Raw genomic sequence first — 19,576 nt, 5'->3', positions numbered from 1 at the left:
GAACTCTAGGTCTAAGGCTAAGTCCAATACGTTGGGTTACTCCTTCGGACCTTCTACAACCCTTCTAACACCCAACTGAGTTCTTTTGACCCTCAACAGATATGGGAATTAATGCCTTGGACTCGTCGAGTCCCAAGAACCGACTCGTCGAGTCGATAACGTCCACATCCTATTTCCTCGATTTCTGATGTACAACCTTTGACCAAATGATAGATCCAAGCCCCTAAGCTCGATCTAGCACGTAAAGTTACGAACATTACGTGCATACATGGGACTTTTGAGCCTAAAAGGCTCTAAAATGGCTCTTATGTTGCATGGGACCTTCCTTGAGTGCAAAAACAACCCAAATCTGCCTTGTGACTCCTCCCAAGACTTAGATCCGAGGTCTTGACCCCCAACCATGTTTTCAATCATGGTTGACCACCTCATATGGCTTAAAAAGCCCTAAATATTTCCCCGAAAAGGGATCAAACAATTGAACAAGCAAGGTATAGACTTTATACCTTTCAAAGACTGAAAATGATGTACCAAACTCGAATCCTTCAATCTCTTCTTGATCCTTCTATGCTCTTCCTTCTTCTTTGTGAACAAAACTACCAAAATCACCACAAAAGCCTTAGATCTTGCACCAAAACACTTAGGGTTTGCTATGGAGGGTTTCTGGGAGCAATAGGGACGAGTGGTGGCTGAAAGAGATGATTAAATAGGGTGCAAACCCTCATATTAGGGTTTTTGTCCAGTCAGAGCCTACTCGTCGAGTCTGGGACCTGACTCGACGAGTCCAATACTTAAATCCCATGTCCAAACCCGCTCCTACTCGACAAGTTGGTCCTTAATCTCGCCGAGTCCCAGGCCAAAAATGCAAACCACTTAAATAAAAATACATACTAAGAACCAGGTGCTACATCAACAATTTCTGAAAATTACTGGAATCAGTTATCTGTGTGGAAGTAAGTTTGCATCATCAATTTTTCCAGATCGATTGCGGATTCATCAGTGTCAGATGTTGGACCATCATCAACATCCTTAGCATTATATATAAGATCACCCTCGATTACAATCCATCGTAACAAGGAAGTTGATTCAGTGTCACAGGAAATAAATTACATATTTGATTACTTCCGAAAAAAAACCGTTGTCACACAATGATTTTCTCCGGCGAATCAATTAACACTATTTTTCTGAACATGGTTAACAAGTAACAATTTTAATGTGTTAGGACGCATACTAGTTACAATATTAAGAAAATACTTGACGAACAACTATATTTTATCTAGGGCATTAGAAAGACAAAGGAAAATGATTAGTATGTAACCTAGACTTTAAAGAATCAACTTAACCAACCCAAAAAAGTTGATGTCATTGCTAAAATCTACATCGTAACATGTGTAATTCTGAGCAATATAATGCAAAATATGTCTATTTACTATCATTGCCCTTCATTCAACAAGTACTCTAAAAAACCGATTACATGTAACTTCAAAACATCACTCTTGAGTACATTCTGGACTATACTCTGGAATGGAATATACGATGTCAAGTTATGTTTGTAGTGAAGGGCAATGATAGTAAATAGACATATCTAGCATTATATCGCTTAGAATTACACATGTTACGATGTACTCTAAAACTCGATTATAAGTAACTTCGGAACATCACTCTAGAGTACCTGTCCATTTTGGACTTTACTCTGGAATCTACGATGTCAGATTCTAGAATAATTTTACGTCACATCTCACCAACCACCACCACCTCCGGAACGGACATCACTAGTCCGCAATGCGACATTCGGAGAAAATTATTATTTTCCAAATTTCGAAATAAAAAGGTTATTTTTGTTAATTAGCTCGTTATAGGGATTAGTTTTGTTAATATCTCTTGATTCAAACAGTTGTAATGTCTATCAATACATGGTTTTACGACTTTGTTGGTGGAGTGGAAAGTCATAAAGCACAACGTAACCCTAAAAAACCATATGTCGAGAGGCATTAGGTAATGTGTAAATTTTGTACATTTATTGTTGGTGGAGTGGAAAGTCATAAAGCACAACGTAACCCTAAAAAACCATATGTCGAAAAAAGAGAGGCATTAGGTAATGTGTAAATTTTGTACATTTATAATAACAAATCAACATCATAATCGTATACATTAACAATAATATACAAACACGGGGCCAATTACGAGCCACACAAACAATTTAAGTGTCAACAACCCCTAAGCTGGCCCCACCACCACACTTGGTCATAATTTAAATGACTATACATGATTTGGTGAAACAAGTCATATAATTAGAGACACTATTTTGTTGCATGCACTATTCAGGCAAGAGTGGCAGCCTAGCAACACTTGTACCCGCAACACCACCCGTAGGTGCAATGAAGCCTGCACTAGTTTTGGAGTTTTTCCCTGATTTCTTGTTTAACTTTTGTGGAAGAATCTGCAGCCTTGGATTGAGGTCAGTGCCCGAGTTTTCTACAGCCAATTGATAACTTTTTACAAGCTCAAGTTGTTGAGCTATTATCTCTGAGCATCGAGGTAGAAGCTCTACAGGTTCTCCACTTGGAATCACAATATACTCTATAGCAAGTCGAACTTCCTATAATCAATACAATCAATATATATTATCAATACTAACATAACAAAGGATTAAATTGCCTTAAAAAATTGCATAACAATGGAACAAAAATACCTCTAAGGCATCAATCTCCTCTAATGATGGTTTTCTTCTTGGAACATCATCTTCAATTTCAATATCCACCGAGTTTTTTTTCAGTTGTTTCAGTTTTGCACCAAATAAATCCCTCCCGAGAATCATTCGAATTGCTTTCACCATTTGAGCCATGGTAGTTGACTGTGATTCAACAAAACTTTACTAAATAACACAATTAAATAATCCACATATTCTATTTTTACTCAAACCAAAAACATAACAAAATAAACACCTTGATAACAAACACGGGTAACTGGTGAAATTTTGCTACACTGCGTATCCATGGATTCTCCTTCATTTCATAACTTGATGCTAAAATAGCATCCGCATTACTTATATCATCAGTTACATCAATCTCTTCTGTAAGCCCCATTACCATTGCTACTTGTTGTAAGTCAGCTTCCAATATCTAGGGCACATTCAAAAATAAAACCTTTTAAGCAAAAATAATCATATATCATATTAGTTCCTCTACAAATTAAACGCAAAATAGGTTACCTTATAAGTATAAACATAAACCGGGGTCTTTGTCTTTGTCCTGCTTTGTGGTTTACTGTTAAGTTTTCTGATATTGGAAGAACGATCTTCTTCTTCCCCATCAGACTCGACATCATCCTTAATGTCTTGAAAAACACGATCGGTGTTATCTGATTTGTTCAATTTTGGCGTTGAAATACGTGAATTTTCCTGTTTACGTATCTTTTTATCTTCATAGCGCCTCGATTTTTCAAAATCAGGTGAAAGATGTTCGTCTTCCGCATCTAATACATCTTCCTTGTATGATATCTCCACCATTGTTGCTTCTTTAGGGAGATCGGAGACATCTTTAGATCTTTCAGATTCATCTGCCATACGACGGATTTCATACAAAGGAGGTCTACCTGTTTTCAATAACGACATCGTATGATCAAATCTCAAAGTTCTATTTTTCCTTTGGATTGTTAGACATAAAAGATTGAAGAGGTATAAAGCACCTGCAAGTATGGCATCTACAGTGGCATCCAATCGATGATGAACACAACACTCTGTTCTAGAGATCATTTCAACAGCACATGAAAATGTTGGAGGCCCTTTCCTCTCAAGTATAGTCTTTTGCACTTTCCGTTTCCTTGCTTCATCATCACCAAGAGTCACACTCTACGAGGTCAAATTTGTAAATTTAAGATATTCTTTTTGAATTAAGTGAATCAGAAACACTAAATATATGAAGGAAGTAAAATATAAAAAGACCTCAATGTCACCAACAAGGATTTGAAGAGAAGGGTTTTTGATTATGCTTTCTATCGTTACTCCATGTGCAGTTGCAACAAGCTGAACTCCTCTTTGAGCAATTGTACTTGCTGCCATAGCCTCAAGCTCTGTTCCAATCTCATCAATTATAATAGTTTGAGGCATGTGATTTTCAACTGCTTCAATCATCACCTATTCAAACATTCAACAATATTGTTGCATCAATCAAATTACCTACACATTAATTAATTAAAAGTAAATCAAAAGATGAAGTTTAACAAAAAAGAAAAAAGAAAAACACACACATTGTGTTGCATATTAACATTTGGAACTTGCATCCTTCTTGCACGCCCTATACCCGAATGAGGAACATCACCATCTCCTCCAATCTCATTTGAAGTATCTATTATCACCACACGTTTCTTTCGCTCATCCGCCAACATTCTAGCAATTTCTCTACATACATAAAATGAAATAAGATAATATTTAATTAAATAACAACACCCTTTACCTGGCCCACACTGCCCAAAGCGTATCATATGAGATGTAAATCAGGTAGACAGTGGCCCACTGGGTGGCTGACATAAAGTATATATCCACATTGGAACTGAAACTCTCACACTGCAGCTGCTGAGACTGAGAACACAGGGTATACCTGATTAGGGTTGTTTTGCCAACCCCGGGAGGTCCTATAACCAAAATGGAACCGCCTCCTTCAATCAAATCGCGAATAATTTCTGCACTACCGGAAACGGCTCGACCCACACGACACGTGAGACCGATTATTTGCCTTTTGCGGTTGCGAATTGCACTTATTCGGTGTAAAGAATGATCAATGCCAGATCGGTTGTCATCCGAAAATTCACCAATCTATTATAAGGAAAGAAACAAGATATATAAAATATATATTAACAACCTTAATTTAATAATACAATAGGATCTTAGTTGGTTATCTTTCTATATAGGACAAAAAAAAAGTTAACTTGTTTATTTTAAACTTCAAATCAATTATCTTAAGTGTGTGCATAACTAAATAAGAGTTCTTTTTGTAATTTAGTTAATTAACCTTTGAAATTGCATGACGTAGATCTTCAAGATTGACAGGCTCATCGGAGATAACCCAATCTCCTGATGGGAATCTAGCAAGGGGTTGTCTACCCAAATCCATCACAACCTCGATCATATTCCCAATCTCCGAATGTTCAAACAGCTTATTCCTCATCCTTAAGGGCACCAATTCAAGAAACAGATCGAGCTCCGATCCGACTTGGGATTGAGATGTCGAAGTTGGATTCGAGGAAGGGTATAAAAACCCATTTCCAAGAGATGACCGATCTCTCGGTTTGCGTACTTCCGGCGATCGAATGGGTGGCACCGATGATGACCTCGTGGAGGAGATCCTACCAGTACCACCACGTGTTCGACGAAATGCCGCTGAGAAGGAACTTGGGATTTTGGAGGTTTGAAGGTAAGCAAAAGTTGATGCTGGAATTTGGTTAATTGATTGCCATGACGTGTTGAGATCAACAAGCACGAAATGGGAATTCAAAGCGCTCATCGTTTTCTTTATTTCTCTCTTTCTTTTTCTACAAACAATCAAGTTTGCGTGTATATATGTACATAGAGAGATAGGTATCTGATATTTGAATGGTATTGAAGGAGAGAGTTGAATCGAAAGAGGATCAGAAATGAAAACGTGAAGATTCGAAGGTATCTTCCTCTTCCATTGAAGACTACGAAACAGAGAGCAAGCAATATACGACAGTTGAAGCCATCCACGTGTTTAGGGAAGAATTGCTCACCACACATCTCTTTGTTTTCTTGCTTCCACTCTTCTCTCACTTACTTTTCACCTAACGCCCCCTCACATTTTGGAATAGAGTTTAATCTCAAATTCAGTAAAAAGAAGGTATGTGACTTTATTTTGTAAAAGAGTAAATTACAATTTTGGTTTTTGGTTTAAATTCATTTGCAGTTTTAGTCTCTTTTTGAATTTTTTTCGCATAGCTTGTTTTTCTAGTTTTCAAAAAGCCACATGTATGGTCCCTAAGACTAAGGGCGTGTTCGGCAAAATTAGCTGGTAACGGGTAACTTGTAGCAGGTAGCGGGTAGCTTGTAGTTTGTAGCGTTTTGCTAAACGCTACATGAAGGAGCATCTGGATTTGGAGTATTTTGTTTAAACTAAACGCTAGAAGCTTGTAGTGTCAAACAAGACTTTCTATTCAAAACGGAGCGTTTGTCAAACGCTAGAAGCTCTCAAACGCTCCGTGCTGAACACACCCTAACTCCCCCAATTATCATTTGTTAAGTACGTAGGAAATTACAAAAATGCCCCTATTTTTGTGTTTTGTTTTATTTTTAGAATGGATAATCACTTTAAAGGGTAATATACTTTTTAATTTGTACACATTTGTTCATTAAGTTTTTTTCGTCCACATTTACCTCCTTTAACTTGTTAAACCAGACACATGTAGTCATAATGACCAACTACTCCAGATAAGCCGGAAAAATTGACTTAGCAAGATAATATATTTCTTATTTTGTATATATTTTGTCCTTAATCTTTTTGTGCACATTTAGTCCTTAATAATTTTTTTGTTGTAAAATAATTTTTTGTTATTTTTGTATACATTCGATACTTATAACCGGTTTCTTTAGGTTTTTCTCGGGGTTGTTGATGTTTATGGTCAACGCAGCCTCGACTGGTTAGTTGCTTAGGTCTTATGGTTTAGCTCAGGTATTGTGTTCTGAGCGTCGTAACTTCTACATATGATCTTGAATTTTAATGATCATTATATTCGTGTGTTCGTATTTGAGTCTACTACAACTTTCTCTGCAACAATCATTTAGATGTTCTCATAAATGTTAGTTACTAATGCTTGATTAGCAGGTTAAATCACTAAACTAACCAGATTGGGTCTTGTAATAAATTGACCTTTTTTTTATTAAACCTTACAAATGATCACAAAGGATATTGTCAAGAAAAGTTTGTAACTTTTTTCTCTCTTTTTTGTTTAGTTTTACTCGGTGTTGTAAAAATCCAAACTTATGGGTCACATTTGAGTGTTTGACAGTTTGACAGAGTCTCGAATCAAAAGTCTGTAAATTGTAAAGAAACCTTACATTCTTTTAACCATGAAGAAGCTGAAATTATCGAGTACTAAACGATACTGTTTTATCAAACAAACCCATCATTTTTAGGCTAAAACTAGAGCTATGATTTTATAGTATTAAGTTCCTAGTGTTTTTCGTATCACATAATGTTAAACTTAAAACTATAACTCATAAATACATATAATATGAAAAATGATTTGAGATTTTATTTCATTATTACAAACCAAATTATAATTTGTACATTACTTTCAAATTTTTGTTATTATTTCGCGAACCGCTTTTTGTATACTTGAATAACCTTGGTATACATTATCCCAATTTATGAACACTTTTATAAAGTACGTATATGAGAAAATTTATTACTCCTCAAGCGCTATTTATTTTTGTCATTGATTTAACTTTTCACTTAAAAAAAGGACGTATAGTACCAATAATTTTTTATTTTTTTCAATATTGAACAGTTTATAAAATAGATTTCTTAATTACATAAGACAATCAAAATAGCTATTTATCAGTGCTCAATACTAATAGTAAGGTGCTTACATTTCTTACCAATAGTAACCTACATTTTTTTCCGTTAATAGCAATGTACTTAACCTTTTTACCCATAAATATAATAGCAACATACTTAGATTTCAATTTCAATATTGGCATAATACTTAAAATATCACATATTTGCTATTATTGATAAAGAAATACAACTACACTGCTATTTTGAGTAAAAAAATATAAGTATATTTCCTAGTTTGATTATTAAAAAAAAGGTAAAGTATGTTGCTATTTCCTACAACTTGCCCTAAAAAGGTATAACACAAACAAAATTATTCAACCATACATTGGACATGGAGTGCAAATTTAATGACCAAAATAACCCCCATATGACCACCTTATTGATTGAGGTTAATAGGTTAAATTATTCCTAACTTTAAAATTCTGAAATCTATTATAGTAGGAAAATAGCTCAAGATTTCAAGTAATCTTCCCAACCCAGTTTTTCTAGCTTCTGGGGCTTTTCCAATACAGCATATCTTGCATCTTGTTGGAATTGTACCATTCTGTAAAATGACAATTATGCCCACGTCAAGATTTTACTTTGTTGGCATTGTTGATTGCAACAGGAACTCCTCTTGGCATCTACACATCAAAACTTTGGCAGCTTCTTTCATCACCGGAAGATCTGAATCAGAACCCGTTATGATTCCGACACGTGGAGCCACTGCATCAAACATTATGAGGAGAGAGGGTATTTACGTCTTTTTACATACACAAAATTCCACATTTTTCGCTACACTTTTTGTCCCATTCACATCAGTCAACATTACAAATGATTTCAACTGTTTTTCCACAATTCCCATTCATGGGCCCACAACCGTGATGTGTCCCATTTTCCTTTGCTTTCGCGTATCTATAATAATCACAAAGAGTAAATTACATACCTGAAACTATTTGCAATTTTAGTCCTTGTTTGAGGGTTTTGTAACATTTTTAGTCCTTATTCTAAGAAAATAACGATTTTTGGGTCCAAAATTTAGTCATTTTGCTTTTGAACAAGGACCAATAAATTACAAGAATCTCAAATGAGAACCAAAATCACATAAATCAGCTATACTCAGAGACCAAAAATCTTAATTATTCTATCATTAATAATATACAAAGTAAATTACATTTCTAGTCCCCAAGAATAGCAGATTTTTGCAGTTTTGGTCCCAGAATTTGAGGTTCTTGTAACACTTTTGGTCCCTGATTATAGCTGATATTTTCAATTTTGATCCCAATAATATAGTCATTTTACTAGGGACCAAAAATGTTTTCAAAAACCTCAAATAAGGAAAAAAATTTGAAAAATTCAGCTACACTCAGGGACCAAAAATGTAATATTTGGTAAGTAGCTGATTATAATTTATATCAAAGAAAATAAATACCAACCTGGTTTATCATACCAATGAACAGATGCCCCTGGAGTACACAATGCCCTTCCAATAACCTCATGTGCCAAAATAAAACCTTGTTCCCCCTATACAGCATTATCAAATACCAAATAATAAACTTTTTTTCATATTACATTAAGCTTCTCCAAAGTATCAGCATCAACATGCTCAATTTCAACTGTTGTGAAGGAAACTGATTGGGCTCAGCATTCTTGTCACAACACATTGAAGAAAGTTAATTTTCTTATGTATGTGAGAGAGATATTTAAAGATATTTCAGAGTAAATAGTACTTACAAATACATAAATATGGAAGAATCAAATAACGAGTGAAGAGAATTTAGTTAAAAGATCCTCAAATACCTGCAACAATGTGAGCACAAACATGATACTAAGTTATAATCCCATTCCATCTTGTGTTCAATTTAGCCTAATTCCTAAGCTAAATAGTTACGTTCAAAATCTAGCAGAAGGTTTATGACAATCGGAAAAGATGAATGAATATTCATATTCAATTACAGGAAGGAATTTAACCAAGAAATTCAAGACAATGCGTCCTAATCAATTTTCACACGTTTCTTAAAATTGGGCCTAATCCATTATAACCCTATTTGCAAAATTGCATCAATGTAATTTGATTTATCGACTAATTCTCACTAAAACACAAAGCAAAAGCAACCAACCACATTAAGATGATTTATAAGCCAAAATATGTACACATTAAGCTGCACATTGTACAGGATGGTATATGGTGTATATACGATCGGGGTCATGACTCATACCCCCTTACATATTCTATATTCTACACTCGATTGCATTGCTAACTTGTACTATATATACAACTTATCTATTATACTAATAATACCCTTGGATTCATGACAAATTTCTAATGTACAACGATTCTATTTCCACTATCATTCCCATCCCATCAAGTTTTTGACAACACACTCTTTGATCGTGCTCCTTGGCACCAAAGCCACGTCACCTTCATCTAGAAGTACCCTATAGACTTCCCATTCTCGATCATGAATTCTGTGCCTTGCAATCTCAACCTATGAAGAAATAAAATCAGTTGTTAACACAAGACTATTTTTGAGGATGACAAGGGCATTTTCGTCTTCTGTACCTACCGAGAAGATTCGTATACTGAGACTTGTTATTGCAAGTGTGATGTCATAAAACACAAGTGGCCGCCCTTTTCCGGCTAACTCGACCGGGTTAGCCACCAACAACTCGGTATCCGGACCACGACTCATCACTTCCACTCGAAGAGGGCGAACAAGTTCCATTCTAAGACGCGAACAAATCACCTTTTGCTTCTCGGGGTCCATTATCTTCTTTCCATCTCCTTGCATTATAAACAAGTCCACTTCATAATCTTTCGCTTTCGCCGAAAATCGCCCATATGAAACCTATCACATTATAAAAAATCATCAATTCATTTCATAAAATATTTGTTCAAAAAAGATTATTCTTCCAACAACCCCTGAGCTGGCCTACACCACCCTGTGAGTAGACCTGTCAATGGGGCGGGTTTTGAACCTGATTCGCTCCAATCGCATAAAAATTTTATGGGTTTAGATTTTAAGTTTTGATTCGTTTACCTATTTACGATCCATACCCGTTTACCCTTTTAATAAATGGGTCGGGTATGGATCATTGTTGATCTACCCCACTTATAACCCACCCCATTATATATATATATATATATATATATATATATATATATATATATATATATATATATATATATATATATATATATGACAACAAAATATACAACTCGATGTCCAAGTAAAATGTGATTTTTATTGTATTGGACTATCAGTATTAATTAAGTTACATTTTGTTTAAGTAGACATTTCATCTTTTTTGAGAAATATTACTTTGTGGAATACATAAAAATTATGAAACTTTAATATTATAAAAGGGTCGGGTTAATTGGTCGGGTATTCGTTGATCCGATGGATACGGGTATGGATTTGACTATTCAAGACACTGAGGGTTATTGGATCGGGGCAGATCATGTTTTTATTTTTTAAACGGTTTTGGATAAAAGGTGATTTGCTCCAAACACGCCCATTGATAAGTCTACCTGCGAGTAGACCTGCCAATTTGATACACGACACAATTGACACGAACACAACACGAATTGTTTGTGTATGAGTTTTAGAAATCCGTGTTTCATGTTTACTGGTGTCGACATGAATTTTAAAATTCTTGTTTCATGTATTACGTGTGTCAAACACGAATTTGCCAGTTTAAACACGTACAAGGACAAATTTAATTCGTGTCGACACGCGACACATATAAACACTTTTAGACAAATTAAATTTGTGTTTATTCATGTTTTCATCTAACACGGTTAAAAACGTGTCTATTCGTGTTATGTCACGCGTCACACAGATTAATTATGTGTCATGTTCGTGTTTCATACCCAAGACACGTTTTACAATTCATGTTGTGTTCGTTTTTGCCAAATTCATGTTGTTAAATTCGTGTATGACATGTATACACAACACACGGACACAGATTATCAGGTCTACCTGTGAGGGCATCATGTGAGATGTAAATCAGGTACACAATAGCCAGTCTAGTCTGGCATAAATTAGTACCTGAATGTTGTAGTCTTTTAAGGTACGCATGATGTCATAGATCAAGCCTTTATGATCTTGGCAAAGTATTTGCATGAGAGTGTGCGAAGGACTAAGCTCGTTGTCGAATTTTACGGATACACGTTTAGAGATGAGTGCATTATCCATGTCATCTGTGATTGCAGGTGGAAGAAATGCTGATCCTTGAGGGTTAGCTGTGACTTCATGACCAGCCAATTCGATCTCAAAACTTATTATGTTATCTCCTAACATCGCGTTTAATTGACTCTTTGTTTCCTCTTGTCGCTTTTTTGTATGAAGAAGCTCTCTGCTCATTCAGTGAAGATAACAAAGGTCATTAAGTATAAGATAAACCAAATACGTAACATTTTTATTGTAATGTAAAAAACTCGTGTCCATATATATACTTTGACTTTTGAGGTCAAAATGACAGATGTACCTTGTATCTGTAACAAACAGAAGGTCCATCACTGTCCCATCTGGCGCTGTAAATACTTTTACTCTCTTAACCGAAAGCTCTAGCTCACAAAGGACCTTTGTTACATCTATAAAAGAAATTAAGAAAAAAAAAATTCAATGAGATTAAAATATATAATATCAACAGAGTCATTGCTAAGTCAGATTAGAGAAATTTATTGTAAGAGACTTGTTATTCATTTTTTTTAAAGAATGGCGAAATTAAGAATACAATTTTTTAGGTTACCTGCTTTTGATAGTTGGTGGATAAAGAATTAAAGATGCCATAAAATGGTTATTGTCGGGTCAATCGTTTCAAGTCCCTTTCGACACATATAATATATTGAAACAATTTTGTCATGCTATTGATAATATATTCAAGATAATGCCGACTCCCGCATAAACAATTAATCTTCTTAGTCAAAGTAAGCTATATTTCTCCAGCTTTTTAAGGAACCTAGTTGTATTAAAAAAAAGTGCACACAATCTTGACCATATCTTTGTAAATTCTATTGAATGTGAAAACAACCTCAAAAGTGGGAAAGGAATCTTGTATCACTCTTTAAAGAATATTCAAATGACATTGATATAATTGGGTATATTTTTCAAACTACAATGCTATAATAAGAAGAAATGAAAGTAAGAGGGTGTTTGGCTTAGCTTTTGAGAAGCAACAAGTCCTTTTTGTAAAAGTTGGAAAAGTCACGGTTACGTGACTTTTCAAAAAGACGTCATTTCCTCTATTGTAAAAGTTGGAAAAGTCAAGATTACCAAACATCTTTTTGACTTTTAGAAAAAGGTAAAAGTGAAAAGTCACTTTAAAAGCTATGCCAAACACCCTCTAAGACGCTAGCATCAACAAATCAATGAAAATACATTGTTATTTCTTGCATTTAACCCTTTAAAGAATACGAAACAATGTAAAACTCATATGCCAATGTAAACACTTTGAGTGACATTCCGTAAACGACAGATTTTTTTGACATGTTTTTTTTTAAGAACACAACACATGTTGAAATGTAAGCTAGACATAAGGTTAGTTTGGTAATTTCGTAGTTATTGTGTTAATTATGGGTTGTAGTTACGAGAGTTAATTCTTGTAGTTTGGTTAGTTATTAAATTCCTAACAGTCGTTCTTGAAGAATGTGTCACTTATTTATGAAGAGTTGCAATGGTTAGAAAGGTTAAGCCATTTGGTTGCATGTCTATTTATAGGTGTATCTATCTTTGTAAAATTATGGAGTAAATAAAGATTATTAGTTCTAGTCAAAATAATATTTATCTACATAACCACATATTCATTATTTACATTCTACAATTTTCGTTATGATGAAAGAGGGAAATTATACCATGTAAGAGGCCTTTCCGATCAAAGGTACACCAGAACTTCAAAAGGAAAACTTTTGGTGGCTTCGGCTGCTGAAACTCCGGCCGGAAGTAGTAGATCTCCGCCATTGGCAGGGTGCACGGTGGACATACTTCACGTAGCCTCTCTCTTAATAAATACCACCTGGTTGTCGGCTTTCCCACCACCCAGAAAACAAGGTTTTGAAAACCGGACCGGACGTCGAACCGGCCGTCTTACCGGTTCAATGGTTCAAGTGGTCCGACCGGTTGGACCGGTCCCGAAAACCGGAAAAACCGGATATATATATATATATATATATATATATATATATATATATATATATATATATATATATATATATATATATATATATATAAACTTGTGTTGTGTTATGTGTAAAAGAATAGATTATATATACGTATGTGTTTTATATATGTAACTTGTGTTGTGTTATGTGTATAAGAATAGATTATATATACATATGTGTTTTATATACGTATATATTTATATTTATTAAATGTGCACAGTGTGTGCTTTTTATTTGTATATCAAGTATATGAAGTGCAGATATATACGTATTTAAAAAATAAAGAGTTTAAATAAGAAAATATATGTAATGTGTGTATGTTAGTCTAGAAAATAGTTAGTGAAAAATAAATTTAATATGTGTTGTAAATTGTAAATGAATTAGCATGTAAATGATTGAGGAAGTGCATCCCACATCGGCGGATGAAAAGGAATAAATGGTAAAATGAAAGTATAAAACTGAGTATTATGAGCGCTTTAAGGAACAAAAGTAAAGACTCAATTCAATCGGCTGGCTCCTTTGAGCCGGCTAGCTCCTTTGAATTGAATATGATTTCCAATTTTGTTTATTAAACCGGTTTTATTCCCGGTTAAACCAGACCGGTTTTTTACGGTTCTAACTAAAACCGGCGGTTTTTAAAGGTTTGGTTCACAAGCGGTTTTTGGGGGTTTAAAAACCGGTAATCTTGCCGGTTCCAGGTTGAACCGGTTCAACCGGCCGGTCCGGTCCGGTTTTCAAAACGCTGCCAGAAAACCAAATAACACCATTTCCCATCTGTTGATGCATCTATCAAAAAAAAAAAAAAATCAAGATTTTATTTATATTATAAAATAATTATCAAAATATAGATTTGGGATCGAACATGAAAGACCGACAAAAGCTCTAATTAATAAATAATAAAGTTAATAACGGGATTTTTTTTTTTTCATTTTAATTGACAACCAAGATCACAGAAATATGAATATATGCCTAAATATAAAGTAAAGTTTATTCGAAATGCGATATAAAGGGTAAAATGATATACCTCCTTTAGCGATACTGAGGCCAAAGAGGAGAATGATTCGACACAAATCACAGCCAAGACCTGTTTTGTCTGGACAATTTACAGTGATTAGAGTTTTGTCTCCTGCTTTTTCTGCTTCTTTAATCAAAACTGCATCGTCATTTAGAATGCCCATTTACTCTCTCTCTTTCTAGTTTCCTTAGATGAAGCAGATATTATTTCTTGATCACACAAAGAGATAAGATTGTGAAGAAAAAAGGGTTCTTCTGTGTCTCACTATCAAGAAATCTTGAAGATTCCGCCAAGAATGGAGGAGGAGACAAACACATGGAGGCAGGAGCTTACAAGTGTTGGGTATTTTGACTTCTACTTTACCTCTTGGATATTTTAATTTCTTTCATTTCTTTTCTTTGATAATGATATTCGATATTTTAATCCTAGTTGTCTTGAATTTGTGATTATGCATATTTAAATAAGTTATTTATAACAAAAATTAGAAACCTTAAACAATTACCATTTATTTTCCAATAACAAAAGCCGATATTTTTATCTATTAATTATTATCAAGTCATTTGGGGGACCCACTGATGGAAAAAGGAATGGCTGTTGGTTGCCTTTCCAAGATTTGGAAATCCTGAGTCTTTCTCTGATAGACAATCTAGCGAATTATTGGGTCAATAAATAGGATAAAATAACATTTTAATTTAGTTGACAATTCAAATTAAACATGAAACAAAAAAAAAAAAAAAACATATTTCGATAGATAATTAATATGAATATATTCATTATATTTAGATATCCTCTCAAACCCTCCAAAGGTCGATTAGCGGCAACTCAAAGTGGGCTATGACCATCTTTAGGTCTATAGAGTATTAAACTAAAGCTAATTAGCATTTTCAACCTTACGTTCACACGTATATCATCAATGTATACTGCCAAGTATAATAAATACGTGTTACTAATCCAACCATAAGGTGATACAGACCCGGAGCCCACTACAACCAGCCCACAAGAAGGCAGCCCATACAATCGGCCCACTAGGAATAGGAAGCTACCAGCCTATTATCAAGATTGAAGTCAAAGCATGTTTTCCATTTTGCATTAGTAGACTTGTTCTTGGTTCACACCTTCTAAGACAAGAGTCAATAAGAAAAGCTAGTGCTTCTCTAAATTGTAATCTCTTTGGTGGAATTAAACGTACAAAAAATTATATCAATTTACATATCTTCTTCTCCAAACTACTTGGGAGATTGATCTCCTCTGATTGGCCTTTACCATTTGGTGCTTCATTCATTCTTTCTCAATCATGCCTTCCAAACCATACTTACTTTCCCCCATGTGGTCCTCACACACAACCCCACAAACCGATCCCCCCTCCATTGAAGCTTCTATGGCAGCTCTAGTAGAAAATGTCACCAAACACATCACTTCCTCCGCTACAAATATCGATACTCTCTACACAAACCACATCCCACGCCTAGCGGGATATCATCATGAAACAACTCACTGCACAATATGTACATATCAATAATCTCATCGCCAACTTCACCAAACCCAAATCAAAACTATAATTTTCCTACAATTTTTTCAAAACCGAATCCAAACCTTTTACCACTGATAACCACCCCCGACCACCCAAAATTTCCTTCCCCGATTTTGATGGCACTAAACCTTTGGACTAGGCCAACAATTACTTTGAATATTATGCAATCTCACTTGTCCGACGATTGGCTCTATGAGTCTTCTACTTCACTAAAGATGCTTTATGTTGGTATAAACATCTTGCTACCAACAAATTGCTTAGCACATGTGTAACAGCCCGAAATCTCAGGTATTGTTTAATTATGTTTTTGGGGTAAGTTAAGAGGGGACTCGGCGAGTTGGAGCCTAGACTCGCCGAGTAGGATCGTAGACTTGGTCGCGGGTCCGCGACTGGACTCGACGAGTCCAGATATGGACTCGGCGAGTCGACGCTGTTCAGCAGAAACCCTAACCGTTCGGTTTTGGATCGTATATAATGCTCTTATATGCCGTCATTGTCCGTCTTTAGTCGATTGAGAGGAACCCTAAACGGCTGTGGGCATCTAGAGCAAGATTGGAGGATATTAGGGCTTGAAGAAATTGTTGGGCAAGGAGGAGAAGGGTTTTGGGCTAAAGGATCGGCAAGGAATTCGAATTCTGCGGTTTGGAGACACAGAGAGGGCATATTCCAGGTAATATTTCGGATTCCTTTCTGTTTGTTGATGTATGCATGGATTTAGGGTTTATAGAACCCATTTGGGTGATTAGGTGAACTAGTGCCTTGTTACCCAACGACTATAATCTTGTATTAGGACCTTAAGGGTCCAGAGGGTCCCATGCTTGTGTATTTCGGGACGAGACTCATCTCAGGAAGCAGTTGATCGACTGCATGGCGTGGACTCGCCGAGTCCGATGAGCAGACTCGGCGAGTAGGTTGGAGAATTACTGGAACTCGTCGAGCTGTTCTTCAGACTCGACGAGTGGAGTCGGGGTGGCCCCGCGATTCTTCCAGGGGTAACTCGTCGGGTCGTGGAGGATACTCGACGAGTAGATAATGAATCTCAGAAAGTTGGAGTACGTCTAGACTCGCCGAGTCGCCATGGTACTCGCCGAGTCCGGTCAAGTTGACCGTTGACCGTTGACCAGAGTTGACCTAAGTCTGACTTCTTAGGGATAGTCACACTTAGAAGATATAAGTATTAATGAGATATGTGATGTTATAGGGAGGTTGTAGCTCGTCGGATCGTGCACGAGTCATTTCAGGATTTACTAGCTTTCAGCTTTTACGAGGTGAGTCTTCTCACTATACTGTACCCGGAAGGGTTTGACTGTGTGACCGGAAGGTCGGATATGATATGTGATATGTATGCTATATGTGATAAGTTATTTGTTATCTGTGAGCTATGCATGTTATGTGGGCCGGAAGGCGATTATGTTATGGGCCGGAAGGCGTTGTGTTGAGGACCGGAAGGTCAGGGCCTGGAAAGGCGTATGTGTGTAAGTGTATATTGGGGAACCCACTAAGCATTTATGCTTACAGTTGTTGTGTATGTATTTCAGGTACTAGTGAGGACCGTGGGAAGGCGCCGGCGTGATCGATACACACTGAGGAATGCTTTTATGATCTTGGGATTTTGAATATTTATATTTGACAGAATACTTAAACTATTTATGCCTTGTTTTGAATGGAAATAATTATATTTTAAAAATGAAAAATTTGTTTGAAAATTTGCGTTGTTACAACATGGGACAATTTTTCAAGAGCTTTAGAGCTCCGATTCGGCCCTTCTACTTACAAGAATTATTAGGCAACCCTCTTTAAACTTCACCAAATCACCACAATCACCACTTACCAAACCGAAATTGAGAAATTAAGCAACTTTGTGAATGGCCTTGATAATGAAGCACTCCCCAATTGTTTTCTATTAGGTCTCTGTTCGAATATCCAAAACGAGTTGTCCCTCCACCACCCCACCTCACTCAACCAAGCGTATGGCTTCACAATCAAATACCAATTTCCCATACCTATTGTTGACGAATTACTTGACAAGCTTCATGGTGCCTCCGTATTTCCAAAAAATCGATCTTCGCTCTGGCTATCACCAAATTTGAGTGGCCACAAACGACACCCACAAGACCGCATTCTATACAGTGGACGAACACTATAAATTTCTCATAATGTCATTTGGCCTTTCAAACAAACCATCAACCTTTCAAGCTACAATGGATGATCTTTTCCACACCGTTTGACGACAATATCTTTTGGTCTTTTTTGACCACATACTTGTCTACAGCCACTCAATTTGTGAAAATTAGCGTATAACATCATTTGAACGCAACAAATTTAATTACCGTATCAACATGTATCCAGTTGATGAGTAAGTTAAATTCTATATAAAACTTGTGCTTAATAGTTTTGAAGGATCGAAATTTGACAAATATACAAACCAAAGTGACGAAACCTGTTTAACGACATTGTTAATCCGTTAAATGTCACAAAATTAAACCTAGGTCAATAAATTTTATATTTAATTAATAAAAATATAAAATGAATTATTATAAGGCATAATTAGAATGTATCTAAGTGTTTTGAATAAAAACAATAAAATATAAACATTTAAGTTCAAATACACAAAAACTACATTGTTATTTTATACCAAAAATACACATATGTATTTGTACATATGTATTATTCTCTAGTGGATAACGAGTTATGGGTCATGACTTAAAGGGATTTCATGTAAGGAATATTGTGTCAAAATCAACTAAGATAAGAGAAATGGTTGAGAGAAGTGCCAATGTAACGACCCAAAAATTTCTTTAAAAACATTACTAAAATCATATTTATAAACACTGTATCATAAGTCATAACATAATTTCTCGAGTATTAATTTAACATAATATCATTATCAGAGTCAAACATTCCCAGGTTAACTGAACACGGTGTGTGCACTGCAATCTTCCCGAGCTCCTCCTTTGGAAACTGAGTACCTGAAACCAAAACTGAAACTGTACGCACGAAGCTTAGTGAGCTCCCCCAAACTACCACATACCATACAATACATATATAAAGCACATACTACGCCTTGCCCACTGCATCAGACCGAAGTCTGGAACTAGCTGCATCGGACCGAAGTCCGGAACTGACTGGGACCTTGTCCCCTGCATCGGACCAGAGTCCGGAACTAACTGCATCGGACCGAAGTCTGGAACTGACTGCATCGGACTGAAGTCCGGAACTGGCTGATCATGGCATAGCATAAAACATAACAACTATTATAATCACATATACTGCATACTGCATCGGAACAGAGTCCGGAACACATAACACAAATATGCTTGAAT

General features: G+C 35.7%; 3 protein-coding genes and 1 long non-coding RNA gene across 6 annotated transcripts; 2 read left to right on the top strand and 2 right to left on the bottom strand.

Annotated features, from left to right (window-relative positions):
- Positions 1-2,093: 2,093 nt before the first annotated feature.
- LOC111920694 (protein SEEDLING PLASTID DEVELOPMENT 1) lies at positions 2,094-5,672 on the bottom strand. Its single transcript, XM_023916263.3, has 9 exons — positions 5,007-5,672; positions 4,596-4,810; positions 4,246-4,396; positions 3,941-4,132; positions 3,685-3,847; positions 3,209-3,591; positions 2,943-3,119; positions 2,690-2,851; positions 2,094-2,596 (listed from the first exon to the last, which is right to left on the bottom strand). The coding sequence occupies exons 1-9, from the start codon at positions 5,496-5,498 to the stop codon at positions 2,315-2,317; spliced, it is 2,217 nt and encodes a 738-aa protein (XP_023772031.1). The 5' UTR covers positions 5,499-5,672; the 3' UTR covers positions 2,094-2,314.
- A 40-nt stretch (positions 5,673-5,712) lies between these two features.
- Positions 5,713-8,423, top strand: LOC122195823 (uncharacterized). 2 transcript variants are annotated; one of them, XR_008226272.1, is made up of 2 exons: positions 5,713-5,849; positions 8,173-8,423. It is a non-coding gene; the product is annotated as an uncharacterized LOC122195823 (long non-coding RNA). The 2 variants fall into 2 exon arrangements; XR_006186675.2 differs by having other exon boundaries at positions 5,717-5,849; positions 6,599-8,423.
- Positions 8,424-9,654: 1,231 nt separating this feature from the next.
- LOC111920695 (ACT domain-containing protein ACR10) lies at positions 9,655-14,885 on the bottom strand. Of its 2 annotated transcripts, none has more exons than XM_023916264.3 (7): positions 14,732-14,885; positions 14,462-14,493; positions 13,402-13,594; positions 12,036-12,141; positions 11,597-11,903; positions 10,112-10,393; positions 9,655-10,033 (listed from the first exon to the last, which is right to left on the bottom strand). In XM_023916264.3, exons 1-7 carry the CDS (start codon positions 14,883-14,885, stop codon positions 9,896-9,898), a joined length of 1,212 nt encoding a protein of 403 aa, XP_023772032.1. In that variant the 3' UTR covers positions 9,655-9,895. The 2 variants fall into 2 exon arrangements, with proteins under 2 accessions (XP_023772032.1, XP_052623196.1); XM_052767236.1 differs by having other exon boundaries at positions 9,813-10,033; positions 10,108-10,393.
- A 39-nt stretch (positions 14,886-14,924) lies between these two features.
- LOC128128393 (uncharacterized) lies at positions 14,925-17,944 on the top strand. Its single transcript, XM_052767237.1, has 4 exons — positions 14,925-15,064; positions 16,761-16,923; positions 17,455-17,521; positions 17,792-17,944. Exons 1-4 carry the CDS (start codon positions 15,018-15,020, stop codon positions 17,824-17,826), a joined length of 312 nt encoding a protein of 103 aa, XP_052623197.1. The 5' UTR covers positions 14,925-15,017; the 3' UTR covers positions 17,827-17,944.
- The last annotated feature ends 1,632 nt before the right edge of the window (positions 17,945-19,576 follow it).

The sequence above is a fragment of the Lactuca sativa genome, chromosome 9 (genome assembly GCF_002870075.4).
Source record: "Lactuca sativa cultivar Salinas chromosome 9, Lsat_Salinas_v11, whole genome shotgun sequence".
Lineage (NCBI taxonomy): Eukaryota > Viridiplantae > Streptophyta > Magnoliopsida > Asterales > Asteraceae > Lactuca > Lactuca sativa.
This window is presented reverse-complemented; position numbering and strand designations above follow the sequence as displayed.

What these genes read in the sequence shown, in the direction of transcription:
- LOC128128393 (XM_052767237.1), top strand. Translation starts at nt 15,018, where the DNA reads ATGGAGGAGGAGACAAACACATGGAGGCAGGAGCTTACAAGTGTTGG. An exon ending in ACAGAGAGGGCATATTCCAG is followed by an intron (nt 16,924 to 17,454) that starts GTAATATTTCGG and finishes GTGATGTTATAG; the next exon opens with GGAGGTTGTAGCTCGTCGGA. An exon ending in TAGCTTTCAGCTTTTACGAG is followed by an intron (nt 17,522 to 17,791) that starts GTGAGTCTTCTC and finishes TATGTATTTCAG; the next exon opens with GTACTAGTGAGGACCGTGGG.
- LOC111920695 (XM_023916264.3), bottom strand. Translation starts at nt 14,885, where the DNA reads ATGGGCATTCTAAATGACGATGCAGTTTTGATTAAAGAAGCAGAAAAA. An exon ending in CCTCAGTATCGCTAAAGGAG is followed by an intron (nt 14,494 to 14,731) that starts GTATATCATTTT and finishes TTTTTTTGATAG; the next exon opens with ATGCATCAACAGATGGGAAA. An exon ending in CTGTTTGTTACAGATACAAG is followed by an intron (nt 11,904 to 12,035) that starts GTACATCTGTCA and finishes CTGAATGAGCAG; the next exon opens with AGAGCTTCTTCATACAAAAA.
- LOC111920694 (XM_023916263.3), bottom strand. Translation starts at nt 5,498, where the DNA reads ATGAGCGCTTTGAATTCCCATTTCGTGCTTGTTGATCTCAACACGTCA. An exon ending in TACGTCATGCAATTTCAAAG is followed by an intron (nt 4,811 to 5,006) that starts GTTAATTAACTA and finishes TCCTTATAATAG; the next exon opens with ATTGGTGAATTTTCGGATGA. An exon ending in ATGTTAATATGCAACACAAT is followed by an intron (nt 4,133 to 4,245) that starts GTGTGTGTTTTT and finishes ATGTTTGAATAG; the next exon opens with GTGATGATTGAAGCAGTTGA.